Source organism: Stegodyphus dumicola, chromosome 3 (assembly GCF_044657685.1).
Source record: "Stegodyphus dumicola isolate Sdum_Otavi_A_Nest chromosome 3, ASM4465768v1".
NCBI classification, from domain to species: domain Eukaryota; kingdom Metazoa; phylum Arthropoda; class Arachnida; order Araneae; family Eresidae; genus Stegodyphus; species Stegodyphus dumicola.
Genome location: NC_140770.1, coordinates 269,881,137 through 269,904,177, shown reverse-complemented (window position 1 = coordinate 269,904,177; position 23,041 = coordinate 269,881,137). Strand labels below are relative to the sequence as shown.

The 23,041-nt window shown below is 30.2% G+C and overlaps 1 protein-coding gene across 2 annotated transcripts in view; it reads right to left on the bottom strand.

The window, feature by feature from the left end:
- alpha-Spec (alpha spectrin) overlaps positions 1-22,839 on the bottom strand; it is a 93,033-nt gene extending 70,194 nt beyond the window's left edge. For both annotated transcript variants that reach the window (XM_085814136.1, XM_085814137.1), the window contains exons 1-7: positions 22,702-22,839; positions 19,685-19,932; positions 13,221-13,346; positions 12,945-13,085; positions 4,294-4,377; positions 701-805; positions 479-570 (exon numbers count right to left, since the gene is read on the bottom strand). In XM_085814136.1, coding sequence (XP_085670262.1) covers positions 479-570; positions 701-805; positions 4,294-4,377; positions 12,945-13,085; positions 13,221-13,346; positions 19,685-19,927 — 791 coding nt within the window. In that variant the 5' untranslated portion in view covers positions 19,928-19,932; positions 22,702-22,839. The remainder of the gene's footprint in view (positions 1-478; positions 571-700; positions 806-4,293; positions 4,378-12,944; positions 13,086-13,220; positions 13,347-19,684; positions 19,933-22,701) is intronic.
- Between the last annotated feature and the right edge of the window lie 202 nt (positions 22,840-23,041).

The window sequence follows — 23,041 nt, the reverse complement described above, 5'->3', positions numbered from 1 at the left end:
TCTCCCCCCCCACACCCTCGAACAGCTGATGAGTAAAATACCAAAGTCAAGCAGAATATATCAAACTCAAGGTCAGGAACCTAAAACTGTGTTCATTTCAAAAGTAATGGACACAGGATGCCATTTAGTGGCCTTCAAAAAAACGTTCCACCTTAAAATGCGTATACGAATCACCCGTCCTCTGAATGCGATCTTTACTGATGCGTGGATGGGACGCCCGGCTGTAAGAGACGTTCTTAGGGAATGCGTATATGGGACACCCGTCCTGAAAGGGTTAAAACTACATTTCACAAGAACATATAATATATGTCAAAGGTTGAAGTAAATATATTAATTAATCGTAATAAATTGCCTAATACTTGCGCAAAAGCTGCAAAGTAATAAAATAATTTATTTACTACTAGATTATTAAGTGTATTATCTCCTCTGAGAAAGGTAGTAGAATTTATATATATTATAGATAAACATACTTATTTACCTATTAAATCGCTGTATTTCATGTGCACCAAAGAGCTTTTCTTGCTTCAATAAAGTCAATCCTTTTAATCGCTGCCAACTGTCATTTACTTCCTAAAATCACAAACATATATTCAAATCAACTTTTAAAAAAAAGTATAAATTTAGAGAGGCAAAAAATTCATTCAAAATATTAAATAACTAATGTTAAAACTTATGATCATAGAAAATTAAATAACTATACCTCTTTTCGTTTATTTATTGTTTCATGCTCAGGGTGACCTTCATTAATAAGTTTGTCTGCTTGTTCATTTACTTCTTGCACTCTAAATTCTTGACTGGCCATATCCTGTAATTAAATCCAATATAAAATGTACACTAACAGGAGGCACAGAACCTACATTAAAAATATTGATTTTTCACATACAAAACATATTTTCTGCTTTAAAAACTGTGCAAATTATGACAATCTTTATATATCTGGAAATCCTACACATGAAACGTGCATGAAAATTTCATACATTTGGATATATTTTATTATGAAAATCATTCATAAGTCAACTAAAATAAGAAAGTTCAATAATTACTTATCCACATATTAAGCACTAAACTAGATAAATATTAACCATTACTTAAAATATACTTAATATATGAATGTAAACAATAACAATATAAGATAACACAATAAGGCAAATTTATGACAAAAATTTTTCTGAGGAAGCATACAAATTTTCATGTGCTAGAAAATTTTTGAATACTTTTTCCCTTTAAACTATTATATATTTACGAGTTAGTACAGCAACTACAATTGAAGCTAACTATAACAAACTTCAAAGGAGTTTCAAGTTTGGTTCACTATACCCAGAGGTTCTCTATATTTGATCCCAAACATGAAATAAATTATCTTGAAAAAAAGGTGTAAAAATTGAATGATGAATAAAGGAAAAAAACAAACTAACACTGCCATATCGTTACACAATGAATATGTTTACCTAAAGAACTGCAAGATTACCAGAGTTTAGTGACTTCTGAAAATTGTACTATTTCCACTAAGGCGAATGTGATAATACGCAGTTACCATCATATCTCCCAAAAGAAGTAAATAGTATATCTAATTTTAAAAAAAAAACATCAATATTTAATTTCAATCATTACCACATGCAGTTATTAAATTTATTTATTCATTCTTAACACGTTGAGCCCGGCATCAGTCCCTGGGGACCGGCAGTGAACTTTCCATGTGGCTAACATCGGATCCTGGGGAACGGCACTGGGATTTTCATTTGGCCGGTTTCAAAGCTCACCAACAGATAAGCCCTACTGAGTGCATGAAGTCGAGGATCATCCTGCAACATTGCACTACTTGATCGCTTGCGCCGGCTGAACGGAAAGGACAGCAAATTTGGCGTCGGGTTCAATGTGTTAATAGTCTCTTCAAAGTGTCTGGGAAATTCGTAGGCTTCTGTCTAAAGCATTTATCCAAATATTGCAGATATGGCTTCTTTAAATGGCAAGCTATTTCAGCAATGCTTCATTTTTGTTCGGCTTTTCTCGTATCTACATTTCTACCAAAAGCAGAATTATCAAGTCTTGATTTTTCGTACCAACTGCAGATTTGGATAAATTGTTTTCCCAGCAGATATCGAACTTGCTGCATATAATTTGCATATTTCAAATAATCTTGATCTAATCCTTTCATGCAAAATGCTTTACATTTCACAATTTTTTCAAAACAAAAGAGTTTGGTACTATAAAGAGTAATTACAAAGTGGAGAGAGAAACTACAAAGAGTTTGGTTACAGATTATGTGAGAAATTTGATCTTCTGGAAAAGATGAAAAAGGAAGATAATTCCGTCACCTATGTGTCTATCCAATGTCCAAGGAAAATGCAATCATTTTTTCCATGATACGTATGATTAAAAAGAAAGGATTCAATAAACTTTATAAAAATATCCTACATCTTTTAAAAGACCTAAAGAATGCAAAATCACCTTATACTCAAACACAAGAAATCAATAAGGGAACAAATTTCATTCCCTAAAAGATGAATTCACAAATACTATTGAAATTTCACAAAATTCACCATTACCTCTTTCCCTGAATAGCAAAAATTTCAAAATTTCCATCATTGTATCAGCTTTGAAGAAAGCTTTGTCTGCAATTCAATCAAAAAATTTTAATGAACACAGGGAACCCATTTATATTCTTTAGCTCAATGGTCACATGCACCATACGCTGTCCTAAGCTATGCTTACTGTGTCTTCACACGCCTGGTTCAAACTTGTCTGGGTTCCCACCAATCTTTCAGAAACCTTGTTTAGAACACAGAGAAAAGTAATGTAAATATCATTGAGGATGGAATGTGGATTCTGGCATCTTAAATACGTATGATTTTATGGGAAAAAATATGAAAAAAAAAAAAGAAAAAAAAAAAGAAAACAAAAAATGTTTCGAACAATGGTATCCACTCAATTCTTTATATCCGATTTTCATACTCTTGGAGGCTTGTTACAACAGTATAAAATAACATTAAGCGCATAAGGAACTGGATGCATCCAAAAAGTTCACTTGTTAAATCTGGGGCTTTGTTACAGTGGGCTTTGATAATACAATAAAAATAAGAATGGGAAACACACACATTATATTAAAATCATGTAAAATTTTCAGACACATATTTGATGGTGCTATGCCAAATATACACACATAATTTATTTCATAAGGAACCCTATCAGTTTAACATTATAAGTCTGAGGTGAGCATCAATCCAAGTCAAATGAATAAAAACTTAAGAAAAAATACTAGTTATTGCTTTCTGTATTTTTTTTTTCTTTTCAATTATTTGTTGAATAATTATGAAAATACATGCATTAAATATCAGTAGTCTCTTCAACTAAATTACATTTTTTAAAATTATATTACCAGGATTATTTTTGTAATTTTAGAATTACACAAAAAAATGACTGCATAAGAATAGTAAAAAGCAATCATAAGTTTATTGCAGAATAATTATGGACTATTATAAGACATTTCAGTTACAAAGGTACCAGAAATAAATGCATATAACATAATTTATGTATTTCTCAGCTTAATAATTACCAAATACTTGATTTTCATTGTCCCAACAGAGATTTTATGTAATGTTTAAACAACTGTTGTAATAATTTTAGGAATAAATTTTTTTGGACTGTTAAAATCCTTTTCAGTATGGTCTGCTTAGAATATTTTATACAGAATGTTCATAAGACATATACTTATTGCTTAAAATCATTTAATAGAAATAATATTTTAATTCATAATTTACTGAAAATTTAAGAGTATTTTCTCAGAAAAGTTTTCAGACAGTTATAAACTAAAATACACATAGTCTTTTTTTTTTTTTTTTTCCCCCTCTTTCAATTATACTTGAGTTATATGATTATGCAATAATATATAATTGTACAGGTCTTTTTATTCTGTTGTGCATTAGGAAAAGCATATCAGAGGAAGAATTAAACAATCAAGATAAACTATCGCCATTTTTTATTTTGCCATATCAGCACTGCTGAATTTACTCAAATTCATTTATTTCTATTATCAGTTTTCTAATATGCTCTTACTCCTAAGAAACTGAATCTACCTTTCACTTAAATGGCACACATTCACAATGTCATTTAAATGGCATAGAAGACTTACACTTTTGGTGGGGGAAGAAGGGGGGAATTAAACTTCTAGTACATTTCATTTGAAAAAAATACACACACACACACACACACATACAGTTTTAAATGTATCAATAGGGAGTGCAAAGAATAGACATTTATTTACAAAATTCTTTCAGTCTTTCATACTTAAAGTACCTTTTGAAATTCATCAAATTTTCGTTGAAGAACTTCAACATGTTCCAGATCTTGACCAAACTCATCTGTGGTGACAAATGCTTCCTGAAAGAAAAAGAAAATTGATTGGAATACATGAATTCAATAAATTATACTCTGATCATGAATTCAAAATTATGGTTAACATGCAGTTTTTAAAGGGAATGATAAATTTTATCATAGAAATTTCATTTTAGCCATATAGATATTAATCTTTTTTTAAATGCTTTAAAGAGTAAAATTTAAAATAAAAAATACAAAAACATAGTAAAATATTACAAATATATGCAATCAGATTCATCATCAGAAATATATGCAATGATATACATAACAAAATATAAATATATCAATAAGAAAATCAAATTCAGTATGATACATCATGCATTACATTAGGTAAATTCAGATAACAACTTCAATTTACCTAATGTTAGTGATAAACACAAAAGTTCACAGTGATAAACACAAAGAAAATTAATCAATAGTTATTGGCATTATTTCTTACTCAAACTTATTTTTTAAAAATACTGTCTGTTTTTCCAACAGGTTAAAACATTCTTAAAACATCCTAAAGTCTTGATTTAGAATACCTTTCTTATTTAAAAAAAAAAAAAAAAATCCAATGATTTATAATTGAATTATGCAAACTTTTTGTTTACTGTCTTCTTCCAAAATAATTTAAATGTTACTTTTTTATTCCTTTCTTCAGGTCAACTAGTGCAGCTGTGTACACCCTTAAGCTGAAAAGTTTGACTTTGTTTGATTTCCTAAAACACTGCCAAAAAATGCATTTACTAAATATAGAATATGTGCAAAATATGAATTTTTCTTTCTTTTTCACCTTCTGCAAAATTCACTACAGTTTTTCATCTACATTTTGTTTCAAATAAAATTTTTTTTTCATGAGTAAAATTTGTTGTATTCCATTTAACTAACAGAAATCGAAACAGATTTTAATCACTTACCTTTCTAAAAAAAATTACTTCTTATAAGTCTTAATAGGAATGCCTAAAATAATCTAAGCATTATTAAAAGCAGAGGGTGTCATATTAATACTATTTAAAATATAATTCATTTATGTCTTTTTGTTTTGAAATATTAAGTGTAATTACACGTATACTCTGAATCCCAGCAAAAAGCACTTTAGCAAAAAGTTTTTCAGAAATCCATGACAATTTGCACAAAATTGTCAGAAATGTTAAAATTAACATAGAGAAAATTCAGCACCATCTGTATATCAAACTCTGTTTGAAGTGTTAAACAAAGGAGATTAATTTCTTCTTCCAAGTGCATGCAATGATAACTAGGAGTCTTCTAAGAAATTCTAAAGTATCTTACAAAATAGTTTTTAAGATTTTTTTAGATTCTTTATGTTTTTTACCCATTTAATAACTGTATTTCAGTGTACACCAATTTTGCGTAGATAGAAAATTAGGCATTTTATAATATTTTGGCATTAAATTTATATTTAATTTACATTCTGACTCTTTACTCGATTTAGACACTGATTATATATATATTCTACATCTTTGCTACAGCACTGTAGCAAACTTGATCCTATTTCATTGATGCATCTTATTTACCTATATTTAACTTTAAAACAGCCATAAGAAGACAGAACATCTTTTAACCTCATGAACAAAGACTTATTTAATTATAATGAATAACGAGATGAATCCTTTCATCAAAATTTAGCAAACATTTAAGAATTAAAACTTTTAATCATATTGCCTTTGCACACACATTTTTATCTAGTACAAAACTCATTTTCTCACCTATAAGAAAATGCCAACATACATTTTCAGTTTCTAATCGAATCAGAGAATGGATATTTTATTCAATTCGCAACATTTTCTAAGTAAAATTGTGCACAATCGGTATTTTTTTCTTACATTACAGATTGCTCATATTTTTCCAAAATATTCAAGATTAACTGAAAAGTAGTTCCTGTTTTAGTCATGGCCACATAAATTTGATGAGACAGAAATCTATTTCATCAGTGCCATGCTGACGTTTATTTTGTCATTATACATATGACGATCAATAATGCTGCATTTACGATAAACTCGCAGGTGTTCATATAACATTCATAACCTGCAGCTGCGAATTCATCAGTTGAAAGCAACTGAAAATTTAGGAGAGAAAATTCCAGGATTGACGTTCATTCTTCACTTATTCATAATGAAGTTTTACCATATTTTATTTTTTTTCCTTCTTTTCCCCACTCGGAAAATCTCTACATTTGCTATTTTAAAGACGTTATCATTATTCATGAACAGCATAAGCAAACTTGTTCATTGAACAAGATGTAATAAAGCAGCTATGATAAAGCTTATAAAATACATTTAAATTTGGATTTGGATTATGGCAAAGCACACGAGGGCTATCTGGTTAAAGGGAGGGATGTCTTCGTGAAGGACTTTCTAAGGGAAACTGGCTCGTATACACGTTACACATGGGGAAAACTACGAAAACACCCATGCAGCCAGCCCGTTCGCGAGATTCGAACCTTGGACCAAACTACCAGTGTTTAGCATATTTACCGCTCGGCCGCTGGTGGGCCCATTTAAATTTGAAATCAATATCTGAAAGTTTTGAATAAATAAATTATGCACACATGCTAACCACATAAAATTAGCTTTAAAAGTCAACTGTCTATACACTCAAAAGTAGTTTTATCTATAATGACAATTTTGCAGCGATTTAAAACAAATGTTAATTTAAAAAAAAAGAGAAGAAGAGCATTCACATGTAAGCAAATAATACCCCAATTACTTCAATAAAATATGTCTACTTCAACAAAATACAAAATAAACAGAGCACATTTTGTAAAATTTATTTGCACATACATGTAAAAAATAATTGCCAATATATTTTCCACTATGCTGATTTTTTTTGGAACCAAAAATTTTTGTTCACATAAAAAAAAGTATGAATTATGGCAGATTAATGATAATTGATAACTAGAATTTTAATGCACAATATAAAGCTTCTAAAAATTTGGGGAAAACAGACTGGCTTCACAAAATTAAAACAAAATAAGAATCAAAGAACAGAATCTCAATATTGAGAGTTTTTCATTAAAAAAATATATATATATATACATGAGGCAGGCTAAAAGTCAAAATCAAATTACAAAACTTAAAAGGCAGAAACTCAGTTGTTCCATCGAATACCCTTAATGCTTGATCATACTGCATGATGCAGTTTGAACTCCATAACAAAAAAGAATGAATCATCAATTTCTACATAGTTGCATATTCAGAAGAGAAGATATTAAGTAAATTAAACAGTTGACCTTGCCATCTTTTGGCAAAATCAGCATATATATTTCAACATCCTCTCCACTTGACAAGAGTTCATTTAACTGAATTTTATATAATCATATGCATAAATCACTTTTCTGTAATATACAAAAATTCAACCCAAAAATGTCAGTTACAAAATAAAAAAAGGTTAGACGTAACATATATCAATTAATTAATGTTACAACTAACAAAAATGAAACAAATGGTTCAATAGATTCTAAACTAAATTAATTGAACAAGTGATAGTCAATTTACTGAGTAAGTAAGAAAAGAAAAAAGAAAGAAAAAATACATAACGAAATCATTTAAGTTCAAAATCTGACAGAAAATCAAAGTTCAGAAGGATCTTGGACAGTGCATTTCAGAATTCCATTACCAGTTTTCAGTTCAAATGATTGGACTTTACATGTCACGACAAAGAATAGCTTTTTCGATTCTATCAAGTTTCCACAGCAGTTTGTTTTTATCGTCTCCTTCAACTAAAACAACATCTCGTACTTCAATTCTGACTGAAATTTAGGATTCTTCAAGCAAAGGGCAATTCTAAGGTCTAATAAATATTGCTGCTTCCACCACAACTGTTTCAACAGCAATTTTTGATAACATTTTCAAGAGCATTTCTCTTGTTGCTGATTTCTATGAAAGTCAAAGGATACTTCAAATCAATTTCTCCAATATTTAGGAAGTATACTGGAATTAAAAGTTGAAGTTCATCATTTGCATTATAAACATAGGTCAGAGATTGTGAATTAAGAATGGACTCTACCTCAATGAGTAGTGAAGACTTTTCTTAAACATTCTTTAATAGATCTTACAAGTCATGGGGCTTGCTCGATTATGAACTTCAACTAGGTTCATTCTTTGGCAATAAAAATCTTGAATTTATCATCTGCTAAAACCTGGAAAAATTCTCAACATCTTTGTTCTCTTAAAAGTCATGGCACTGTCACAGAGATGACTTTGCAATTTCCCTTTCTCCTCAAAAAATCTACAAAGTGCAATTAAAAAGAACTCTGCTGACATATTTGACACAAGTTCCAAGTTTACAGCTCAGGTTACTGCGCAGATGAATAAAACAATAGAGAATTTTTTAGTGTCTAGAATTATTTACATAGACTGGTGCAGTGAGATCAATTTCACAGATTGCAAATGGAAGTGATTCCTGGATGCTGTCCTTAGGCAAGGATGACATTATCTGGTCTGCTAACTTGATTAAATATTTCCGGCAAATCAAGCAAATGTCTTTTTGACTAGTTGACATCCTTTAGGAATCCAGAAATGAGATCTAACTTTTGCTAAAGTCACAACAGTTCCTCCATACATTACCTTCTTGTGTTCTTTGTATACAGTTAGCATTATCAGTCTGGAATCGTTAGGTAGGGTAACTGGATGTTTATTAACAAGGGAGAAGTCAGAAATTCCAATCTTCCTCCCAATCTCATGATTCCCTTTTCAATGCAAAGAAGAAAACTGTACAAAGGGGATTTTTTTCAACTGAATTACTTTTTTTAGAACTTTGTACTCTTCAGCAAAAACTTCTTTTACTCGAATTTTATCCAAAAACTTCCTGCTTCTTACAACACCTCAGCCATCAGAGTTCCTTGAATATCGCTAGTTTTTCTTAATTTTGCAATAAACAGTGTTGTCCAAGCAGTGATTCTTTCTCCAAGTTGATATACTTTGGTATGTTGAAAAGTTCATCTATACTTTCAACTGTACATTCAAGTTGATGTATATCACTAGATTTTTTTTCGGTATTCCAATTTGTCTTCATCAATTGCTTCTTTAATGTCTAATATTGGCCAAAGATCAGGACAGAGTTGAAGCCACTGTGAATTTTGCATTCAAATGAGCTCATTTATTAACTTTGAAATCTCCTTCCCCAAGATAAGAGATCTGCAGGGCTCTCGACACTTGGGCAGTAATGGCAATCTTGCCATGAATTCAATTTTTGAATTTCTTTGACACAATTTTTGACACAAGGTTTGAAAGTTTCACACTATTTTCGGATCCAAATATAAGTAATTGTTGAATTGGTCTGAAAATAGCACGAGATTTTCAATACTTTCAAAACATTGTAGCTAACTTGGCTGATAACAGTGCTCCCATTAATTCTAACCTCAGCAAAATAAGAGATTTTAGCAGGATTTTATTGACCTTAAATATATATACATGAAGCAGGTTTAAATCAAATCACAAAACTTAAAAAGCGAAAACTCAATTCCTCCACAGTATAATTCTAATGGTCAATCATACTGTGCGATGCAGTTCGAACTTCATCACAAAGAAGACTGAATAATCAACTTCTAATCCGTCATGTGTTCAGAAGAGGAGGCATTAGGTAAATCAAATAACAATGCCATCGTTTGGCAATATCAACAAATATTTTTCAATAATTGTTAAGAATGCTGAGTAAATGTAAAAGGCTTCTAAGAAAATCTTCACAGAAAAGAAATCTGATCCTTTAAATAACGCCTTACAAACTCTCCATAAGATACATGTAGCATTAAAAAAAATTAAGAGCTTCTGGATCTGCATTTTAACAAAAATTAATAACTACCTATAATAGGTAAATCAAATAATAATGCCATTGTTTGGCAATATCAACAAATATTTTTTCAATAATTGTTAAGAATGCTGAGTTATGTAAAAGGCTTCTAAGAAAATCTTCAAAGAAAAGAAAAATAAAGCCATAAAAATTCTCCTTAAGACATACATATAGCATTAAAAAAATTAAGAGCTTCTGAATCTGCATTTTTTTTTTTTACAAAAAATTAATAACTTGAATAATAAATTCAGTACAGGACTTGCGCTAAGCTACACAAGCTATAGCTTAGGGAGCCCACTTTCTTGCCCTTCCCCCAAAAAAATTGTCAATTTATTATTTTACTGGAAAAATGTTCTTGAACGAATTGTGGTGGTTATAATTACTATAGCAGAGCATGGTTTACCTTACAGAGGAGATAAGGAAGCATTTGGAAGCAATTTCCTTGGATTACTCAAACTTATAGCAAAATTTGATCCTTTTCTAGCAAGCCATATAAAAAAATTTGGAATAAAGGATCAGGTCTCACATCTTATCTTTCTAAAACAATATGCAATGAATTTATCCAAAGTATGACACATAAAGTAAGAAACTCAATCTTGGATGATTTAAAAACTGCAGGGTACTTCAGTTTATCTGCATATTCCACTCCAAGGCTGGTCCCATATTGATAAGCTCACTGTTATTGAGAGGCATGTTTCACCAGATGATGAGCTCGCTATTGAATGTTTTCTTAGAGATGGGTAGCCACACAGGGGAAAATATGGCTAAGATGATGTACAACTACCTTACAAATTAGCGCAAAATAGATTTCAATAAGTGTCGAGGTTAGTCACATAATGATGCTGCCAATATGTTGGGCAAATACATAAGGGTATGCAAGAAATAATAATGAAAATTAACAAATATTCTGTGCATATTCCATGTGCTGGTCATTTCCTGAATCTTGTGAGTAGAGCAGCAGTTGACTGTTGTTTAGATGCAGTAAACTTTTTTTGGAATTAAACACAAAACAATTAACAAAACTAGAAGCTAAAAAGAGATTTGTGAAGGAGTTATAGTGCATTATGCCAAACATATCCTGAAGATGTAGACATGAATATTGTAGAAGTCAAGCACTTTCATCAGTATGTTAGACAAAGTCACGCCTATGTCTAACATACTGATGAAACTATGTCATGATACATGATATGAAACATGATAGTGTCAGACTATCATATTCAGTGGCACATGAGAGTCTGACGCATCAGGATCTGTATAGGGTAATATTTAACTATCGTGTCCAATCAGCATTCCCTAATGCAGAAGCAATTTTGAGATTGTTTCTTAGTATGATGGTTGCAAATTGCCAAGAGATTAGATAATAAGCCTTTGTAAATTGTGCCTTTTAAAATAACTTTTGTTTCTTTTTACCAGAGTTTGCATTTTTAAGTTTGTTATGAATAAAAATGATTAAGTTAAAGGGTACTTTTCCGTTTTGCCGGCGCAAGCGATAAAGTCGCCAATAATGGTACAACCGATGCCAAACGGAATATTCTCGCTGGTAACCTTTTACGCCTCATTTTCAAAACAAGTTGCAGCTTTTTCTTATCAGATGAATTGTTTCTTTCAATACTGGCGCAAATCTCGCCATAGAATTTTTATCAGGTAGTACAGTTTTATGTCTAAGGCCATTTTCGGTAATTAAGTCAATTAGGATGCAATCACAACGCTTACCCGAAGCCGAAAATATAGAAAAGGTAAAGTCAAGTATTCATCCATTCTAATGAGAATGCATTAGCGAAGTAAAGCACTGCAGTTTTACATAATTTCTGAGTAAGCTATTCGTACGAATTGAAATATTTCTTGCATTTAAAATTGTGTTCCAAATTAAGATTTAAGTTGAAATTAATGTAGATAATTACTGAGAGCATTAGATTTTTGTAGAATAGTTTGCGTGAGATTAGATCGCTTGGGGTCACGTGACATGAACCGGCGAATCAGGATGTTGAACCATGAAAGCATAGTAAATTCTTAAATTAATGTCTTTTTACAAATTTATTGTCTTTATATATTGGCTTTTTATAAAATTTTAAGTGATATTAAAATGTTTATGCCTTCAAAATAAAAGATTCTTAGAACTAAATTTTTTAAAATATTTTTTTTTATGTGTATACTGCATGTTGTCGCCAATAAAGTCTGCTTGGCGAGATTTGCGCCGGCGAAACGGAAAAGTACCAGTTAAAGACTTATTATTTCACCATCTATATACTTCGTAATTGTATTTCAGTTTAACCCTCTAGGTATCTGAAAATCATATTTGGCGTTGACATATCTGAACTTATGAAGGGCCCCATATCTCAAATAGTCTTATCTAGTCTAAACCCAGCCCTGATAAAATTCACGAATTTAAATGGAAATCTTTAAGATATTATTGTGATCGAAAACAAGAAAATTACTGCTATGTTGCGCTATACTGAATATGCTGTATGTTATCCATCACATATTTTAAATGTAACTTCTCATCTGATTTATCAAAATATGATAATTTTTTAATCTTAGTACAAAATTGAAAAGATAATTAGGAATAAATGTAATAAAAGTGTGATTAAACTCTTTCACAATATTTAATATTATAATTTATAAAAACCATAACATAAACAACAAGTACTATAATAAATCAAACAAACAACAAGTACTATAACAAGTACTAAACAACAGGTAGTATAACAAGTACTACAAAAAAGAAAAGTGTGAAGCTAAAAAATTTCCAACTCAATGCATGAATATAAATTTGTACATACTTTATCATTTATCCAGAAAAGCACTTCATCACACTGCCGCAAAAACTGCACTAGAACTAAAGCCTGCTGTAATTTCAGTCCTTTATCAGCAAGGCGTGATAGAAGTAACTCCCACAATCGATGCAACTCTTCTAGTCGATGCTATATATTAAAAAAGATATTGTGATCTAACTGCAAATAAAAATTACTAAAAAATAATTCAACTTAAAAATGTTTGAGACAGATTATAATGAATGCTAATCTAAAGAAATGTTTCCATATAAATCTCATAATTACCTTTATAATATCTGAAGCAAAATGATTCTGATTTATCAATTCTGAACCAGTATTATCTAGAGCCACAATAGCATTACTATGTGCAGCTACTTCAGATTCAAAAGCCTGATGTTTCTGTATCTTCGCCTGTAAGATGCAAAGGATTCAAGATGAGATGATGACAGTAAGAAATATTCAGCATATATGTATACTCTTAACATTATACTTAACCCTTTGACTAAGAATTTAAAAAAAAAAAAAAAAAAAAAAAAACCTTTTTTCTATCCAATAGAACAAAATATGTCATAAATAAGGTAAATTTAACATTTGGGATTTTTTTGACGAACAGTGTGTGGGATACATATTCCACACATAGTAAACAACAGAGGTGTAGTTAAGGAGGAGCAAATCTGTCTCCAGGTGCAATAAATTGCTGTTTTTAGAAGAAAATGTTTTCCATTCTTAGCAAAGAGGAATGGGGGGCACGAAATCTTCAATTACCCCTGATGCTAAAAACCCTAGCTGTGGCTCTGGCAATCGACTTACTATAAGTACACCTATTATTTCCGAAAACTTTATTATATGAGATATATTTTACATAGTATGGTACAGGGTAAAGCATTCAACCCAACATTACACATTGGGCAACTCATATTTGTTCTTTTCTCTATGTTCATTTATGTACAACGACCACAATGGTGTCTTGATTTTCAACTATTGAAAGATGACCCCCAACATTCAGGGGATTCTAAGTATTTTTTAATACAGCAGTAATTTTTAAACTTTTAGTGGGACATATGACCCATTAGTAGTCAAAAGGTTAATGCAGAATACGTTTTCAAGCATGTATTTTGATAATTTTATTAATACACAGGGTTCATAGCCACATTTTAGTTAAAAAAATAAGCACCTATAAGCACTTTTCAAGCACATTTTAAGGAAAAAATAAGCACTTCTCTAATTACATTATACACAACTGCATAACCTTAAAAATTAGACTCGTAATTTAAAATATGAGAAATGCAGTATTTATTAAGAGAGAATAAGCATTACCTCAACCATGGAAAATAAATGCTTTTTTTTTTTTTTTAATTTTAAATAACAGTTCAATTTACAGAACTAGTTTACAATGAGGAAAAAAAAAACTATGCAGAACTAAACTATATTACAAGATTTAATGATGAAATTTCAGTTCAAAATAGAGAAAATAAATAATAATAAGGCATATTTATTGTATTCGCTTGGAACCTAATAATAAATACAATTTATTTACCCAATCATATTGATATTTAAATATAAATTCTGAACATTTCCTAAATTTTCATTGTATATCAGTTTTCTCTTAACAGATTTAATTTAAGTAAAAAAGAGGAACATTTCTGAAATTAGAAGACAGAAATTTGCTTCATGCAGTCATCCTTTAACAGTAAAAGCTTAACTAACCCGCATACTTGGAAATTGGTGAATATTCGGACAGTCGAGCGTAACTTGAAAAAGAGAAGCGGAGGGGGAGTAGACTGTAGCCACTCTTTAGATTTTTCCACTTAATAAATGCTTTTGACATTTCAATATGTGCATCATATAAAAATAAACCAATGGAACTGAAAAATATTCTGCTTAGCAAGCACAGTAAAACACTTTTAAGTGTTATAAACAAATCTAGGACAGAACATCAAAATTAATTATCTCTGCAAAATCGTTATTGTGCAATACTTGTGCGGTAATTCTTCCCTACATCACTATTACGCAATCAGAATCAACAGCTGCTGGTATTGAGAGAATAAAGAACTAAATAACTGGGGTGTTTTTCATTCTAATTTTCAACAGACTGCTTTAAATTTCCGGAATAGAATCATTCTTCGCTTGCGTTGGTAGACCGCAGATTTTTTAGTCCAATTCAATCCAGATTGGAAAGTGACCAAAAAAAAAAAAAAAAATATGTCCGTTGCTTGTTTTGCAGCGAACTGTAAAAGTTTCAATATTCGAGATTTTGCGGAGAAAGGGGAGAACCTTCCAATCTTCGTACTGTATAATGTACTGGCCAAAAAAAATGAAATTATTTTGACTATTTGATTACTTTCCCTTTAGTTAAGCCATTCCGAATATTATTCCTTAGAAAGCTAATCTGTGTTAAAACACAACCATTTTTGGAAGTTTACTATACTTCAGCAGTTACTGCAACTATGTTATTATAAACATTCATACATATACTCATAATATAAGCATAATGATCATAATAAACACAAATATGAACTGACCAAGTGGAACGAGAATAAAAATTATTAAGATCTTGATAGAAATTCAAACATGTGTAGTATCTGGGTGGGAGGAAAAGAATGCCGAATGTACCCGAATTTTCTACTGCTTTCCTTTGACCAATAGAACGACGGGCACCTGTCTGTACTCTTCGTGCACACCAAAGGTTATGTTAACGCAGAGAAAGGGGGAAAAGCTATTTCCGGGAGTATGATTCACCATCTGACATTTCATATAAGGAAGAAAATTTGTTTATTTAGTTTCGGCTTTGGTACGGGGAAAACTAATGCGTTCATTAAAAAAAAAAAAGCACTAAAAGCAAAAAATAAGCACTAAAAACAAAAAATTTAGGACTTTAAAGAAAAAGTAAGCACCTATAAGGGCCTTTATATTTTATTTTCAAATATAAAGACTTATAAGCACTTATAAGGACTGTTATGAACCCTGATACAGATTATATTGATTATGGTTAAAGAAATCAAGAACTATAGAGCTCTTAATTATTCCATGAAAGCAATGAATATTCCTTATTAACTATTCAAAACATAAATTGACCCATTATTTCAGGTAAATAACACAATCCTTTTGCAATTTAAACAGCAACTTTCTTAATACTGAATCAATACACTACCAAGTGCTGAAAATACATATTTTATCAAAGCTTAATACTTAACAACAGTAAATGCCAAAGCATTAAATTTATGTAGAGAGTCATCTTGGCTCTAGTCTAAAAGTGGGTAGTAACTTTTTTTTATGACAGCATCATTTTCCTGACTTTGTTTAATGAAAATAGATTGATGTTGTACATGGACAAAGTCAAGTTAGAGCACAATGCCGAAATTTTGCAATTCTCCAATTAAGTGAAAATATGTACATGGATACAGAGTTTGTGCAATTCTTCGACTTCTTATTTTGGTTTTGTATAGCAGCCATCTTGAAATTGTGGATTGCTGGCACCGATCTTGGCATCAAAAAAGAATCAGCAAAAAAACAAGAGGCACCCAACTGTAAACTTTCACTGCCATCTTAATCAAAATAGAATATAAACAAAAGAGAACTTCTGTTCTACATAATATAGTAGTCATAGTCAAAGACTTTAATAGTCAAAGATCTTAAGAGTGTTTTAATTTATTCATGCACATAAAACAAGGCAAAACAGTCAGTAGCTGAGTTACTGAAAATTTGATTGACTTATTTTCTTCACTGCTATGCCGTCATTTCCTCAAAATGATTCAATTAAAAGTTATTCTTCAAATCAATACCTTTTTTAATTTCAGAATTATTTTAAATTAAATAATGAAATTATTTTAAACTAATTATTATTCTAATGATAATCTATCATCTAAGATGATTTATAATTCTAATTTTAAACTAATTGTTAATTTAATAAACTAATTAATTTCTACTAAATATTGTTCTAATGAACTTTCCTATCATAACCGAGATTCTTTTACGGAAGATATTTCTGTGTTGCTGGTAAAACCAAGGTGGATATAATTATGTTGTAAAGTAAAGCCTTTTACCCATTTACATCGTAAAAAAATAGTTTGCACATGATTGTAAACTAGGAACAAATACATAAAATAATTCACAGGCTGCGACATTCATTTAGCACCAAGCATAGAACAATACAATTGAATCGATATTCTATTTTTGCCAAATGTGAAACATTTCACGAGCTGTAAATAAAAATTAAAGCTTTTACAAGCTTATTACCATTTTTATAACCATTCAGATCTTCTTCAGTATTATTAATGGTAGATATTTCTAATGTCAGTTCATATAGTTCATAATATAGTTTTGTTTATTACATGATTTCTATGCATATTTTAAAATAATAAAAAAGTTAAATTTGCTACTTGTTATACTGGGTAACTATATGTTAGTTAAAAGTTCTGCAGATGAAAAAATGATTCTGGTTATGTAAATAATGGGTAAAGTACATCATATATATGTGGTGTCCATCTACACTGATTAATGAATTTAATAACACATTTAGAACTGTGATACAAATGGACTACAATATTTTACAGATTTTCTAACTTGTAAAGGAAAAAAATCTTAGCTATATTTCAAATGTAAAATAAAACCTTGATTTGATTGGTTAGTACATAATACTGCTAAATAAAATTAATATAATAAAATCCCTTCCCCCCTCCCCTTTTTTTTTAAACACTTCCCTGCAAATTATATTTCAAAATTTTTAAACAACTCTAAAACAGACATATGAAAAGAAATGAACGGAACACTGAAATTCTTGCATTTCAAATTCCATTATAAATTTGAAACAGTGTGAATCAAAACTGATAAACTATTTTATGTATTGAAAATTAAATATACAGGAAGATACAGTTTCAAGCTTTAAAACATTGTTACTAAATTTGATACAGATTGAAAAGCAGAATGGAAATCTAAACAAATTTCAGACTTAATACAATAGTACATATCTTAGAAATTAAGGGGCTTCTAAAATACTTATTATATTTTCAAAAGATAAAGTTTGTAATCTTTTAAAAAATTGAGATTAATATTATAATTAAATTAAACAAATCATTCCATTGTATAATTTTTTTTATTATTATTATTATTATTATTATTTACATGTTAAAGGATCTACTATGCTTAGTCACTAAAATTGGTACTATACTGAATTGCCCAATTTGTAACATGAAAAGTTAAAGTGCTATCAAAGGCTTATGCAGAGGCCACTTTAACAAGGAATTACCACCACCACCACCCCTCTCACAGCTCTCACAATTAACAGCTTTACTCTGCCATTGACTATTCTTGAAAATACTGCCAAACAATACAAATTTTAGCCCATAATGGATAAGCATAATGTCACAAAATACTCATAAAAACTCATTTTGGTTTTAGACAATTGTGATCTTTAATAAATCAGATTAGGCATTGTAAGGAAGCTATATGTAAATACTGTTTTCGTGTTTCTCTCTTGAATTTTGAAAAAATGAATAACATTTGGGATTTGCTTTCTACAGGACAGCAAATAGTAGAGTATTTCAAAGTTGCAGGACTGGTTATACTAATACACACACTCAAAACATTAAAAGACTGTGGAGTTTGCCAAATTGGCACAAACAAAGGCACTGCAGAACAGCACATCACCACTTAAATTTGTATTTAAGTAACTGCATGTGACATCAAGTTTATAAAAAAGTTGACAGTTTGGTTATTATTTTAGATTCCTTTCAGAACTTTTAACTTCTAGAATGATTGGCACTACAATGAATGAAGTTTCAATGAATTTCTTTCTCAGATAATATCAAAGATTGGATTCGCAATTATTTAAATTTTAAACTTGCCATATTTAAAATCTGTATCAGTTGATATCCAATTAAATAAAGCGCAACAAACCTCTGCAGATCACTGACATAGTTTTGTGGGATCTTTACCAACTTTCTTGATCGACGGGAAAATATGCAAGTACCATTTCCAGAAATAAGATTTGAAATAATTTTCTTTAAATCATTGCATACAATGATATCTTTTAAACAGAAGAAAAACATTTACACAAAATATTTTGCCTAGCAGGAAATGCTATAAAACTCCTCCTTCCAAGTCCTCGAAATATCACTTTTTGCTGTATATTTAAAAACGTCATTCTTTGACAATTTATTACAATTACTGAATAAATTTATTCTCAGTAGTAAATAACTCACAAAATATTTGATATAACTCGCATAATATTCACAAACTAACATACTAGCGCAACCAACTTGATGCAGTTTGACTTTTTTTTTTTTTTTTTCAGAAGAAAAAGAACGGCTTTAAATTAAAAAAAAGTAATAATAAATACATAATTACTATACTAGATACAAGTTTTAATTAGGTATTTATCCTCAAAATCCTATTTACTACAGACTTAATTTTGTTCTAGAAGGAATTCCATGATGATTGCTTTAATAATAAACTTAAAAAATTTTTTCCCTTTAGCAATTTTCCAGAAAATTACTGAAAGAATTTCTACAGAAACTTTACTGAAGTTTCTTCCATTGCAGACAAAACCTGCAAGTACATATTTTAAAATAAATTTAAGACAAAAAGAATATGCAATATTGTAATGTTTTGTTCATGGGTGCCAGAATTTGATACATTATGAAAATTTGCAACTTCTAAGGTAGTTGCACTAAAATGTAAATACTAATAATTGATCATTCAAGTTATTTATTAACAAAACAAATACAATAATTAAGTTCAAAGTATCTAACCTGTAAATTCGTTGGGTCTTTATAACTTTCATCAGATGCTGCCTGCAACTTTTCATTTATCCAAGATTCTAGCTCATCAGCATCTCGTTTGAAATGTTGAAATCTTCGGGATGCTTCCAGTCGTTCTCGCTTATGACGAGCTTCGATCTTGAATTCGGCATAACGTCCAAGAACCTGCTCCCTACGTTCTTGAATATCTTCGACAGTATCTAAAACTCTAATTTCTCTTGGCTGAATATCCATAATGACTAAAACAAAAGATCTGCATGTGAAAAACTAATTCACACATACATTACATGCTTGAAAATTACATTATATTTAACTTACATAAACTTTATGTACAAAAAACTTTATGAAAATACTTCTTAGCTTTCACTATATTTGATTATTTCTTTCAACAAATATAAATTTAAATATTTTAAATCACTTTATTTGCATTCATCTAAATTACTGGGTTTATTAAATTTGGAATAGTTTACATTCCTTTAAAAATTTCTTGGCTAACTATCGACTTACATAGTTGGATCGGAAGGATCTCCCATAAATCAAATGAAATCAAATTAGGCTATATCAATATATTTAACTTGCTGAAATGTTTTAAGTTATAGCATATATAATTTTTATGATTTAGTCACCCTTCAGAAAAAAGAAAATTATATTTTAAATACTTATGAATATAAACTTTTTCTGTACATACTCAGGTTTAGGATATAAAAAATATCGGGTGTAGCTAGAAGAGGGCAAGAGAGGACAAATGTCCCTGGGTGCAGCATTCAGAGGGAGCCAAACTCATGTTATGAAATTTTAGAATTAAATATTTTTCATTCTTACCAAACAGGAAGGGGTACATAATCTTCAGCTGCCCCCAGTGCTGAAAACCCTAGCTATGACTATGACAAATATTAATTATTTCTGCTCCTTATAAGTTTATATATGACATTATATAAATTTATTACAATACAGTCTCTTAAAAAAAGAATTATAAATATTAAAATATAAAAATACTGAATATATTTAACATATAAATAATAACTGTCAATGGCAGTGATGTGACGGAACAAGAGATGAATACACTCCCAGCAGCAGCAGCCAGGAGACGCCAAATTGAATGCTACAAAATTTTCGAATGCTAAATTGGTGAAATGAAATGTAAAATGAAAACAATAAAATGTTTCCCATTAAACAGAAAGGGACATGTAATCTTCAGTTGCTCTCGGGCACTGGAAATAATAGCTATATTTCTAGTCAATGTGTCTTTGTACAGACATTTTGGTGCTTATGTATTAGCAGAACCACCTTGGTGCAGTTTGCGATTTTTTACAGAAAAGAAAGGTGATTTGGTGAATTTGGGAATTGCCACTTACAAATGGATATGGTTTTCTGAAGAACTGTTTTGCAAATGGTTGCAAAAGTTTGCAGAATTCAGAAAATTTGCATAAAGGGCAATTTTTTTTTTTTTAAATTAAACTAGATAATTTTAAATTCCCCAAGCACAATAAAACTTTCTTAAGAGTTTTTACATATTTTTATATAAAGTTTAAGCTATATGGCATAATTAAATGCCTTACACGAATGACAATAGCTAGTCTTAAGGACACTAACAAAATCATATTCCTTACAACTTAAACTAAAAAGTAAACTACTGTAAATGTATGCTAATAATTATTATTCTGTCTTTTGCCATTTCACATGAGAAAACATTTCTAACTGAAGAAAACGTTTAGTTTATGTATTTTTGGTTTATTAGATTACGGCAAAGCACTCGAGGGCTATCTGCCTTAAGGAAGGGATGCCTTTGTGGAGGACTTTTTAAGGGAAACTGGCTCATATACACGTTACACATGGCAAAAACCACGAAAATACCCATGCAGCCAGGCCGTTCGCAGGATTCGAACCTCAGATCGAACTACCAGCGTTCAGCGATGTTACCGCTCGGCCGCTGGTGGGCCCAGAAAACGTTTAGAAAATTGATATAATCATAGTTTGTTTGCTATGTGCAAATAAATTATACCAAATTGCCTGGCACTCTCCGAAGTAATTTACTCTTTAACTTATTTAAAGAATTTAACAGAATCACTATTCTAGCATCAAAGTGAAAACAAAATTATTATGATGTTTATGTTGGCTAAAGTGCAGAATTGCCCACTTATTTGTTTGGCGTTTGGCGCTTTTTTTACAAGAGTGAGAAGAATTGGATTTTTGTCAATTTTCTTTGACTTTTTAAGTGAAATTAGGTCGATTTGTATATGGATAAAGTCAAGGGAGTGCACAGCGCCATTTTTGTGCAATTCTGGGATACTTTTTTTAAAAGATAATAGGTCAATGTGAACATGGATACCGAGTATGTGCAATTCTTAAAAATGTGCCAAGCAGCGGGCGATTCAGCACTTTCCCCTTCATGTTTGTTTCTAGTAAAGTTATTCGTCATTCAATTATCTTTACATGTTTCTCACTAAAATGGATCTAACAGACTAGTTTTAGGAATGTAAAGATATGCTATATTGTGCTACCTTATGTACTTTATTAAAACCATTAAAGTACCCCATCCAAAAAAAAATTCACTACATTACAAGATCAGGGCAAAATTCAAATTTCTTTTAGGATTCGTTTTTGAGAATACTAGGAGGCATTAAAAAACTTACTACATTTTGATATAATAAATATATAGTTTCGCAAGGGTTACCAAACGCTGATAAATTTATACTTAAATTTCTACTTTGAACAGTGATATTATTTCAGAAAAAGTTAATGTGTGTTAAATAAAAAGGACTAAATCAACTATTAAACATTCAAAGTTATTAAAAACTATTACTAAGCAATTTAGTAAAAACTGAAGTTATTTAAACAATGCAAACATAAACAAATCAGGATTTTAAGAAGCTCTTCTGAGAAATTACTGGTAATGGCTAATAACAAGGTGACAAGTTACAAATTTCGTACAATTTTCATATAAAAAATGTCTGCAAAATGAACATAAACTTCATAAATATTGTTTAGGCATTATTATCAGTAATTACCTTTCGTTGATTAGCAGAAATTAGTCTGCAACAACCAACGCCCAGTTTCGTTTCGTTTAGGTTAACTTAGGACCGGAATTTTTCCGATGCCAGTTCTCATAAGGACAAGTTACCGCAGTGACGTTGCTTGCGTCATCACCCGTTTTGGTCTGACAAATTTCGTTTAACTGTGCAATATGTAGACTGGAGTTTAAAATTTAAAAGAAAATAATTTTTAGAACTAATAGGAATTCACTGTCCTTTTTTAAAATTGTATACCACATTAATGATTGTTTTCAGCTTTCAGCGAACATTGGAAATGCATTTCTTTGAGGGTAATTAATTATTCAAAATAATATAT